We start from the raw sequence: 12,434 nt of genomic DNA, 5'->3' as shown, positions 1-12,434 counted from the left end.
GTAAGGACAAAAGAACTCCTGTAAGAATTCTTATTTTGAGGGCCCCTTTTAGAAACTCCAAGGACTGTCAACATAATTTTTGACAACATAATTTTTTTTTTGCCAAGGAACACTTAAACTGAAAGAAAATTCGGGAATTTTGTGCAAAATGGAGCATCTGTGATGCTTGGAAATGTATCTAGTTTTGTTGCTTTGGTAAGGAGAAGAGCAATCCATGACACTGGAATGCATTGCTATACAGATTAGCTTGCTCTGGTATCACAGACTTGGCCAATAACATTGAAAGAGGTCCTTTCTGCCACTGTAAAAGCTGTCAACTTCATTAGAGCCAGATCCCTGAAGCATGACTTTTTTAAGAAATTTGGTCAAGGGACACCCAGGACTCCAAGATGGCGTCGCCTGTACCAGTGAAAGAGAAGAAGCTCATGGATATGAAGCTAGGAGAGCTGCCAGGCTGGATACTGATGCGAGATTTCACCCCTAGAGGCATTGCTGGCGCATTTCAAAGAGGTTACTACCCATATTACAAGTATGTCAATGTGAAGAAAGGGAACATTGCTGGGATTTCTATGGTACTGGCAGCTTATGTGCTTTTCAACTATTGTCGGTGTTACAAGGAACTCAAACATGAGCAGCTACGCAAGTACCACTGATGAGGGCCCAGTGTGGAGGCAAATTTGGCATTCCTGACCATGACCTTTGAATCCTTTCATAGCCTAATTCAGAATTAATGTCCAATAAAAGATGACTGATACTCAAAAAAAAAAAAAAAAAAGAAATTTTGCCAAAAAGTAGAATAAGATTATATATTTTTTTAAGTGTACATTCATTGGCATTCCAGGGGACAAGTCAATGGACAAGATTAAAGTCCAGTGTAAAAGAGAAAAATAAAACCCCACTCAGAACAATTTGAAAGAGAGATACTCATTCATTGCCTGGCTTCCTTGGCAAGTATTTTGGCCATGTGCATGAGGTAAATCTTCTCACCCAGGGCCATGCTTGCTGAAAAATCATGAGTAATTTTTGACCAAGATGCCAAGGAAAGTGCTTCACAGGATGAAGCTGAGACTGACAAATCATTGCCAAGTTCTCAGCAGGCAGAGTTGGACCCCCCCCCACCCCCACCCCAAGAACTTCTCTGAGGATTTCTTCAGTTTCTTGGACTTTAATACTGATATGGTAATCCCTTATCAGTAATTCATTGCTTGCTGACAGGGCATTAGCAGTGCAAATGTTATCAAAGACAATGCCATTGCCTTGAGAACTAAGTAAATGAAGTGACCAAATTCAACCTGAGCTGCCTTATTCTTATGTTCCAACAGCAGCTTACTCTAACCAAGTAAAGCAAAGTTTAGGAGCTTTAATTCTCTTTGCTTTTATATACATCTATGAGTCAGGACTTTCAGAAATTTTCACTTGTAAAAAAAACACTAATATTCACCATCAATTCAAGGCAAAGGATGACTTATATGTTGCTACATCAAAGTCCACTATACTACAGCAAACAATGTCAACCTTATTTTGGGAATGTACTACTCAGAATGAAAATTCACTTTTGGTTTTATTTACACAATTCAAATTTGTTTGCAAGTTTTTCTACTCAGAAGTCATCAATTTTTGCATGATATCCTTTCATTTCCAAAAGAATGCAAATGGGACTCCTGGGTAGCTCAGTCAGGTAAGCACTGACTCTTTGTATCTGCTCAGGACATGATCTTGCAGTCTTGAGATCGAGCCCCACATCGGGCTCTGCACTGACCATCAAGCCTGCTTGAGATTCTCTCTCCCTCTCTCTGTCCCTCCACTTGGGCACTCTCTCAAAATAAAAAAAATAAACATTAAAAAAAAAAGAATGTATATGAACGTATATTCACACAAATTACTCCCACTTTATAGAGTGGAAATTTGAGAACAATCCATTTGCATCGAAGTTGATGAGTCACTGGATTTCCCTAGAATACCATGTTTGCAGAGATAACACAGAGAATGAGTAAGTCCTGAGCACGTAGGTCGTGTTCCAGTTTCAGGATTTGTTAGCAAATATCCCAGAGCTTAAAAATCCTCAGGATGGTCTAGACATAAAAAATTACAGAGGGAGTACATATACATCTTACTATCATTACCTTAATCAAACTAGTTGTGGTGATTAATTTTATATGTCAAACTGGCTGGGTCACAGAGTACCCAAATATTTGGTTAAACATATTTTGGGGTATGTCTATGAGGGTGTTTCTAAATGAGATCAGCATTTGAAATGGTAGACTGAGTAAAGCAGATTGCCATCCCCAGGATGGGTGGGGAATCACACAATCAACTGAGGGCCTGAATAAAACAAGAAAGACAAGGAAAGGAGAATTTGGTGTCTTAGTCTGACTGAGCTGGGATGTCCATCTTCTCCTACCCTCACTGAAACTTACACCTATAGCACTTCTGGGTCTTAAACCTTCAGACCCAGACTAGAACTACACTGCCAGTTTCCTGGGGTTCCAGCAGATCATGGGACTTCATAGCCTCCATAATCCTGTGAGCCGATTCTCCATAATAAACCTCTTTATACCTGTATCCTATTGGTTCTGTTTCTCTGAAGAACCCTTACTAACATACCATCTTAAACCAAATGGGAAGGACTTCACTGAAGTATCAGAAATTGTTTAAAGCTAAAGGTCTGATCTGTGACCTGATTGTATAATAATATTTTTTAAATCTTCTTATAAGTTTAAAGAGAGTGTTTTGTATACTGTTTTGAGGAACACTGACTTTTTAACTCACTATGTTACAGGGCTAATTTGTATGACACTAGGGAATATATGACTACCCCTGACAACATCTGCATCTAGACACTCTGAAGAAAACAATTCTGTCTTCTAGCATACAGACAGTATTTTCAACAACTACAAAAACTTCAAATTTGCCTGCCTGTGAAAAGCTTATATTGTGGTTAAAAGGACGTACATAGCTGATAGGTCTGAGATGGTCATCAAAGACTACCTACCCACTAAGTCCAAAGTCACAGTAGTGATCATGTTACCTCTAAAAGGGGAAGAGAGCAATGAGAAACATCAAAGCAAAGAAAGAAATTCACATTCTTTACTGTAAGTTTGTATTGCTGTTTTCACAAAAAATAGCAAGCCATAAACCAAACAACTCATCAGAACTAGATTTGGGTTTATTCCCCTATATTTAGATTTATTATTTATTATCCCTATAATCCAGCTCTCCAAAGTAATGAGATATTACTATAAAATTAGGTTCAAGTTAATTGGTATAGATATTTCTAATTTTTTTTAATGTTTATTTATTTTTAAGAGAGAGAGGAAGAGATAGAGTGCAATCGGGGTAGGGGCAGACAGCAAGGGAGACTCAGAATCGGAAGCAGGCTCCAGGCTCTGTGCTGTCAACACAGAACCCGATGTGGGGCTTGAACTCAGGAATCATGAGATCATGACCTGAGCTGAAGTCGGACTCTCAACTGACTGAGCCACCCAGGCGCCCTTTGGTATAGATTTTTCAAACGGACACAGTGACAGTACTTACAAAACAGTAGTTTGCTGATAGTGATGAGAGAATTTCTACAGAGATGATGGATTATCAAGTTTGTGATTGAAACTATATACGGTTTTGAAGATTATTGTATTCTAGGTTTTGAGTATAATTAAAATCCTGTGTTTCCATTTTTGTTACATAGTATTATCTTCATTGAACACAAATTTCCATTAGAATTCTTACATTTTTCCTCTTTTGGCTCCATATGAATATCGAATGAAACATTCTCTTTTTTTAATATTTATTTATTTTGAGAGACAGAGCAAGCAGGAGAGGGGCAGAGAGAGAGAGAGAGAGAGAGAGAGAGAGAGAAGCCCAAGCAGGTTCCACACTCAGTGTGGAGGCCCACACAGGGCTTTGTGTCACAACTGTGAGATCACAACCCGATTGGGTAGCAAGAATCAGTTGCTTAACAGACTGAGCTACCCAGGTACTCCACAAAATATCCTGATATATATTAGAATATTTGTGCTAAGTGTATGGAAGACAATGGCACAGGAATTCGTTCAAAATTATTTTTTGCTTTATATTTTGTACCAGTTATTTCAAAAAATAATTTGTTTTCACATACTTTTGCTAATTGTATAAGAATTCGTGTAAATGTACTTTATTTTGCTCTTGAATGTGCGTCAAATTTACTGAGATATTTCATTGCCTGCATAATCTATGTAGACTTTTAAACATTTATTGTATCTTGTGGATTGCTTTTTAGTCACCAAATTCATTGAGATAAAGTGCTAGAATGTGTACTATGTGTCCATTCATCGGACTCAATTTATCAGTAAATCCTTTCTATTTTATTGGCTGTTATGTGTCACTACAAATACATTTCTTTTGAACTGTGTGATTCTGTATTTTTGTACAATTTATCTAAAATTACTGCACACTCAGAACTTATGACTTACTACTGGACTCTGGTATACTGTACCATGTGCAATGTAATTCATTTCCAACAGGCCATATCCAAAGAACCCAGGAGCCAATATGGAGCAGCTCCCATTAACCAACTGGAACAATCTGAGCATCGCAAAAACTTTGAAGGCTATTGGCGAAAATCCATGAACTATATACAAACTAATAAGAAAGAGAGAAATCCACTCCTTCTCCCCCCAAAAATAATTAAAAAAAGAACAAGCAATCCTACAATTTGTACAGAATCACAAAAGATCTGAATAGCTAAGTAATCTTGAGAAAGAAGAACAAAGCTAGAGGCATCACACTTCCTAATTTCAAACTATATTACAAAGCTATAGTAATCAAAACAGTATGGTATTGGCATAAAAACAGATGCGTAAGTTAACAGAATAAGATAGAAGAGACCAGAAATACACCCATATGGTCAATTAGTTTATGACAAAGGAGCCACAAATAGACAATGGGGAAAGGACGGTCTCTTCTTCATTTCAGTAGAGTTGGGAAAACTGCACAGCCACATGCAAAGAGTGAAACTGCACCACTTTCTTACACCATACACAAAAATTAACTCAAAATGGATTAAAGATGTAAATATAAAAAGTCCTAAAACCATAAAACTACTACCTAGAAAAAAACATAGGCAGTGACCTCCTCAACATTGATCTTGATGATGATTTTTTTTGGATTTAATACCAAAAGGAAAGGCAATAAAAGCAAAAACGAAGTGGGAGTACAACAAACTAAAAAGCTTCTGCACAGCAAAGGACACAATCAACAAAATGAAAAGGCAACTTATATAATGTGAGAAAACTTGCAAATCATATATCTGATAAGGGGTTAATATCCAAATGTATTCTTAAAAAAAACTCATACAACTCAACAGCAAAGAAACAAACAATCCAATTTAAAAATACACAGAGGATCTGAATAGATATTTTTCCAAAGCAAACATATAAATGACCAACAGGTATATAAAAATGTATGCAATATCACTAATCATCAAAGAAATGCAAATCAAAACCGTGATGAGATATCACCTCACACCTGCCAGAAGAGTTAAAATTAATAACACACGAAACAACAGGTGTTGGTGAGGATGTGGAGAGAGGGAAACCCTCTTGCCCTGTTGGTGGGAATGCAAACCGGGGAAGCCACTGTGGAAAACAACATGGCGGCTCCTCAAAAAGTTAAAAAATAGAACTACCCTATGATCCAGCAATTGCAATACTAGGTATTTACCCAAGGGATAAAAAAAATACAGATTCAAAGGGGGTGCATGCATCCTGATGTTTATAGCAGCATTATCAACAATAGCCAAACTATGGAGAAAGCCCAAATATTCATTGATTGATGAATGGATAAAGAAGATATGTATATATACACAATGGAATATTTTATTACTCAGCCACCAAAAGAATGAAATATATGTATGTATGTATGTATATATATATATATATATATATATATATATATATATATATGTATATATATAAAAGTTTATTGAGTGATTTGTTATTTGTCTTGCAAATAAATTCCTCTCTATATCCTACCAAAAAAAGAAAAAAAAAACAATAAACAGACAACAAACAAAGCCTACTGGACACCATTGAAAGCAAGTAGGATACCAACTCCTTATTCTGAATATCTGAATGTTAGTTATTAACTAAAATGCAGAACAGTTATTTTGCCTTTTTTCTGGCTTTTCTGTATATTAGAGTAGCCAAGTAGCTGTAAACGATAAGAACTTTCAACTATTAAACGTGCAAGAAAACACAGAATTAGAAAAATCACCATTTTGTACCTCTTAAGTAATACCTAAGCCAGGAAAAAGTCATCAGTGAATTAAATAATTAGATAAAAGTGTTCATAAGAATTATAATGGAGGCATCAGACTGTCACCACTTGAAATCAATGATCAATCTGAGCATTATAAAAGTGGGATAACCAGATGTATGCTTTCTGCCATGATGCAACATGAAGCCTTCAGTTCCACTTCTGAAATATCCTTATCAAAAAGTTAAACATGTATCTATGAAAACTTCTAGAGCTAACTTCCAATCAAATGTCATATATTAATTTAACTTAGATAAAACAAATACAGCAAAATTTGGGTAGTTATTAAAATCTGGGTGAAAATTAGAGAGTGATTCAATGAACTAGTTTTTCTAATTTTGTGTATATTTGAACATTTCATAATTAAAAAATGTCGTATAGAATTGAGATACATCTTATATTCCTATATATCTTATACCCCCCAAAGTATGGCCCCATGGTGGTATGAAGAAGCTACAGAGACCTTAAAACATTATGAGAGAAGTGATTTTTGAATCCGATATCTATTGCAATTGTCACCAGCTTCTCACAATAAGAACTGCATCTCTCATTGATATTTAATAGGCCAAAGTAGATGAGCAAAAACAGTAGTCCAGCTGCAGCAGAAAGAAACAGAACCCATAATGATTGTAACTTATAAATGATAACATTTATTAAGTGCATATTCTGTGCCAAGCACGGTGCTATGATGCACTTCACCCTCATTTCAGTTATAATCATCACAACATAGTGGGTATTGAGATCTCCAGTTAACAGGTGAACTAAGTCTAATAGAGATGTTAATTTGGTTAAGATCACACAGCTAGTATATGACAAATATAAAATTAAAAGCCAGCAGTTATAACACAAAGATCCTATTTTGAACTCTTCACCAGGGGTAGTATATATTCATACCCATGGTCCCATTCCCTACAACCCAATATTCCCCACAAACAAAAACAAAAGTGTATTATAAATATGGTTAATGTATTTCATGGTGTAGTTGTCTTTAGTCTCAAGAAAGAAAACTACAGTTGACTCTTTAACAATGCAGGGGTTAGGGATGCCAACCCATGTGCACTCAAAAACCCATGTGTAACTTCAGGCTCCCCTAAAACTCAACTACTAATAGCCTACTGTTGACTGGAAGCATTATTAATAGTATAAACAGTTGATTAACACATATTTTGTTACATGTATTATATACCATATTCTTACAATAAAGCTAAAGAAAATATTAAGAAAAACATAAGGAAAATAACATGTACATTGCTGTTCTATATTGAAAAAAATCTGTGTATAAATGGATCCACACAGTTAAACCCATGTTGTTCAAAAGTCAACTGTATATACTTTCAGCACCTGCATCTTTCCACCATATGAGAGTTGGAGACAGGAAAAAACTGCCTCCTGCTGTTGTGAGTGAAAATGTAGATGTTTACTAATTTCCCCAGCTAAGGAATGACCTATGCCCAGACTCTAGTAGATAATAAACATACTTGCCCTAGATTTTGAATGGAGGACCAGTTACACCAAAGAAACAGGTGTTTCAGTCAGAGTAGCAATTAGCACTCAGAAAGAACAGATATGAAGCATAGTGTTGGACTATGCTATCTGCATAGCTTCCACACTGGTTCTCTGAATCTCTTGGTAACTCGGTGATTTGTCCAATGTCCGTTAATAAATTCCTTTTCTGCTTAAACACTCAGAGTGAATTTCCTGCAACTAAATACATTAGCTGATTGGCCAAAAGAGAATCAATTTAGATCCTAATGTCAAAGCATGTACCAAATGCCAAATAGATGAATGGATTAACTGTTTAAAAAATAATATATTTAAGGGGCGCATGGGTGGCTCAGTCAGTTAAGCATCCGACTTCGGCTCAGGTCATGATCTCACGGTTTCTGAGTTCAAGCCCCGCGTCGGGCTCTGTGCTGACAGCTCAGAGCCTGGAACCTGCTTCAGATTCTGTGTCTCCCTCTCTCTCTCTGCCCCTCCCCTGCTCACTCTTTCTCTATCAAAAATAAATAAATGCATAAAAAAATAAAAAAATAATATATTTAAAATGAGAAAAATATTGGGTGAATATCTGATCTCTGATTAGGGAAAATCTTTCTTGGATATAAAGCAAAAATTTTTACATGAGTAAAAGAGTTCTATAATTTAAAAAATAATAACATAAACTAAGCTTAATATTTGCAACATTTGTGGTAGAGTTTTACTATTTTATGTGTGTGTGTGTGTGTGTGTGTGTGTGTGTGTGTGTGTGCATGTGCGTGCGCCTGTGTGTTTTACAGGTTGTAGTCTTTCGGATTTTCCATGTAGAGTATCATGTATTCTGTGAAGAGTGAAAGTTTGACTTCTTCTTTGCCAATTTGGATGCCTTTTATTTCATTTTGTTGTCTGAATGCTGTGGCTAGGACTTCTAACACTATGTTCAGAACAACAGTGGTGAGGGTGGACATCCCTGTTGTGTTCCTGATCTCAGGGGGAAAGCTCCCCTTTTTCCCTTCCCCACTGAGGATGAAATTAGCTGTGGGCCTTTCATGTATTCCTTTTATGATGCTAAGGTATGTTCTTTCTATTCTGACTTTCTTGAGGGTTTTTATCAAGAAAGATGCTGTATTTAGGCAAATGGGTTTTTTTTCATCTATTGACAGAATCATATGGTTCTTATCCTTTCTTCTATTACTGTGGTGTATCATGTTGTTTGATTTGCAAATATTGAACCAGGATGCAACCCAACAATGAATCCCACTTGATCATGTTGAATAATTCTTTTAATGTACTATTGAATTCAATATGCTAAGTATCTTGTTGAGAATTTTTGCATCCAGTTTCATCAGGGATATTGGCCTGTAATTCTCCCTTTTAGTGGGGTCTTGGTTTGGTTTTAAAATCAAATAATTCTGGCGTCATGGAATTAGTTTGGAAGCTTTCTTTCTGTCTCTATTTTTTGGAACAGTTTGAGAAGAATAGGTATTAACTACTTTAAATGCCTAAGAGAATTCCCCTGGGAAGCGATCTGGCCCAGGATTCTTATTTGTTGGGAGATTTTTGATAACTGATTCAATTTCTTTACTGGTTATGGTCTGTTCCAAGTTTCTATTTCTTCCCATTTGAGTTTTGGTAGTATGTGAGTGTCTAGGAATTTGTCTATTTCTCCCAGATTGTTCCAGTAGTTTTCATAGTATTCTCTAATAGTTGTTTCTGTTTCTGTGGTGTTGGTTGTAATCTCTCCTCTTTCACCCATGATTTTATCTGTTTGGGTCCTCTCTCCTTTCTTTTTGAGAAGTCTGGCTAGGGTTTATCAATTTTGTTTATTCTTATAAAAAATGAGCTTTTAATCTGTTCTACTGGTTTTTTGGATCTGTATTGTTCATGTCTGCTCTAATCTTATTATTTCCCTTCTGCTTGCTTTGGGCTTTATTTGCTGCTCCTTTTCTAGCTCCTTTAGATGTAAGATTAGGCTGTGTGTTGGGACCTTTCTTGATTCTTGAAATAGGCCTGAATTGCAATGTATTCTCCAATTAGGACTGCCTTTGCTGCATCCCAAAGGATTAGGACTGTCATTTCATTTGTTTCCATGTATTTTTAAATTTCTTTAATTTTCTGGCTAACCCGTTCACTCTTTAGTAGAATGTTCTTTAACCTCCACATATTTGGGGGCTTTCCAAATTTTTTCTTGTGATGGATTTCAAGTTTCATGGTGTTGTGATCTGAAAATACACATGGTATGATCTCAATCTTTTTGTACTTGTTGAGGGCTGTTTTGTGACCCAGTATGTGATCTATTTTGTAGAATGTTCCATGTGCACTCAAGAATAATGTGTATTCTGCTGTTTTAGGATGAAAAATTCTGAATATATCTGTTAATTCCATCTGATCCACTGTGTCATTCAGAACCATTGTTTCCTTGATGATTTTCTGCCTAGATGACCTGTCAATTACTGTAAGTAGAGTATTAAAGTCTACTACAACTACAGTATTATCAAAAAGTTGGCTTATGTTTGTCATTAATTGATTTATATATTTGGGTGCTTCCATCCATGTTGAGGGCACACATATTTACAATTGCTGGCTCTTTTTTTTTCCTAGACTATTTAATCTATTTTTTTTTACTATTTCTTTCTTTTAATGAATTTATTTCTAAAATTTAAATCCAAGTTAGTTAACATATAGTGTAATAATGATTTCAGAAATAGAATTTAATGATCACTAAATATAACATCACTTACATATAACACCCAGTGCTCATCCCAGCAAATGTCCTCCTTAATGCCCCTTGCCCATTTAGCCCTTTCCCACACACAACTCCCCTCCAGCAACCCTCACTTTGTTTTCTGTATTTAAGAATTGCTAGCTCTTCTTGATGGATAGAACCCTTAATGATGACATAATGCCTTTCTTCATCTCTTATTATAATCTTTGTTTTAAAATTTCATTTGTCTGATATAAGTATGGCTACTCTGGCTTTTTTTTTTCGACATCCATTAGCATGATTGATAGGTCTCCATCCCCTCACTTTGAATCTGCAGGTGCCCTCCTGTCTAAAATGAGCCTCTTACAGGCAACATACAGACAGATCTTGTTTTTTATCCATTCTGATACCCTGTATCTTTTGATTGAGGCATTTAGTCCATTTACATTCAGAGTGGTTACTGAAAGGTATGAATTTAGTGCCATTGTGTTATCTTTAGGTTTCATTTTTGTGGTGATGTTACTGGTCCTTTGTAGTCTTTGCTGCTTTCCACTCACAGAGTCTCCCTTAGGATCTCTGGTAAGGCTGATTTAGTGGTCATGAACTCCTTCAGTTTTTGTCTGTCTGGGAAAGCCTTTATCTCTCCTTCCATTCTGAATGACAGCCTTGCTGGATAAAGGATTCTTGGCCGCATATTTTTCATTTCAGCACATTGAATATTTCCTGCTACTCCCTTCTGGCCTGCCAAATTTCAGTGGACAGGTCTGCTACTACCCTTATGTGTCTACCCTTGTAGGTTAAGGCCCATTTGTCCCTAGCTGCTTTCAGAATTTTCTCTTTATCCTTGTATTTTGCCAGTTTCACTATCATATGTCATGGTGTTGACCTGGTTTTGTTGATGAAAGGGATTTCTCTATGCCTCTTGGAATTGGATGCCTATTTCTTTCTCCAGATTAGGAAAGTTCTAAGCTATAATTTGTTCAAATAAACCTTCTGCCCCTTTCTTTCTTCTTAGTCTGGGACTCCTATGATATGGATATTGTCTCATTTCATGGAATCACTTAGTTCTCTAATTCTCCCTGCATGATCTTGTAATTTCCTTTCCCTTTTATTTTCAGCTTCATTATTTTCCATAATTTTATCTTCTGTTTCACCTATTCTTTCCTCTGCTTCTTCCATCCTTGCTATCACTGTATCTAGTTTTGTTTTTTTGTGGGTTTTTTCTTTTTTTTTTTTAATCTCTGTTACAACATTTTTTAATTCATCATGACTAGTTCTTAGGTCTTGGATCCCTGCTGCAAGAGTTTCTCTGCTGTCTTCTATGCTTTTTTCAAGCCCAGCTATTAGTCTTCTGTTATTCTAAATTCTTGTTCAGATACATTATTTATGTATATTTTGAGCAATTCTCTGGCTGTGATTTCTTCTCTAAACTTCTTTTGGGGAGATTCCTTCGTTTTGTTATTTTGGCCAAGTTTCTGTCTTTTGCATGTTTTAAAACCTTGTTATATGTCCTGCACCTGTGATGACTATTATATTAAAAGGGGGTCGTACACTGTCCAGGGCCTGGCACTTCAAGAAGTGGTTTTGGTGTATGTTGTATGCACCCTGTTGTTGTGTTTGGTGGCTCTTTCCTCCTGGTCAGTCCTCTGCAGAGCTCCTCCTTGCTTGTAGTGGTGAGTGTTTAGACCTTCAACCAGGTGTGCTTTGATTTGTTTCTTGAAGTAACCCTGGAACAAATAAGGAAAAGCAGGGGGTGGGGGGGTGGAGTTGGATCCCATAAAAAGAGAAAAATAAGAGAGGAGAAAATAAGATCAGACAATCAAAAAACTATAAGGCTAAATCCAGAGAAAGAGAGTGAAAAATAAAGAAGATGAAAAGAAGATGAAGAGAAAAGGTGGAAAAAGAAGAGAATAAAAATGCCTGATCAAATATCAAATATATATATATATATATATATATATAT

At 36.1% G+C, this 12,434-nt stretch overlaps 1 protein-coding gene across 1 annotated transcript in view; it reads left to right on the top strand.

The window, feature by feature from the left end:
• The first annotated feature begins 372 nt into the window (after positions 1 to 372).
• The window catches only part of LOC121034592 (ATP synthase subunit f, mitochondrial-like), a 12,160-nt gene continuing 98 nt past the window's right edge, over positions 373 to 12,434 (top strand). Inside the window, exons 1-2 of the mRNA XM_040481509.1 lie at positions 373 to 665; positions 2,093 to 2,097. Coding sequence (XP_040337443.1) covers positions 390 to 653 — 264 coding nt within the window. The 5' untranslated portion in view covers positions 373 to 389 and the 3' untranslated portion in view covers positions 654 to 665; positions 2,093 to 2,097. The remainder of the gene's footprint in view (positions 666 to 2,092; positions 2,098 to 12,434) is intronic.

The sequence above is a fragment of the Herpailurus yagouaroundi genome, unplaced genomic scaffold (assembly GCF_014898765.1).
Source record: "Herpailurus yagouaroundi ecotype Mexico unplaced genomic scaffold, PumYag 28, whole genome shotgun sequence".
NCBI classification, from domain to species: Eukaryota; Metazoa; Chordata; class Mammalia; order Carnivora; family Felidae; genus Herpailurus; species Herpailurus yagouaroundi.
Note: the sequence above shows the minus strand (reverse complement) of the source record. Positions and strands in the feature narration are given on the sequence as shown.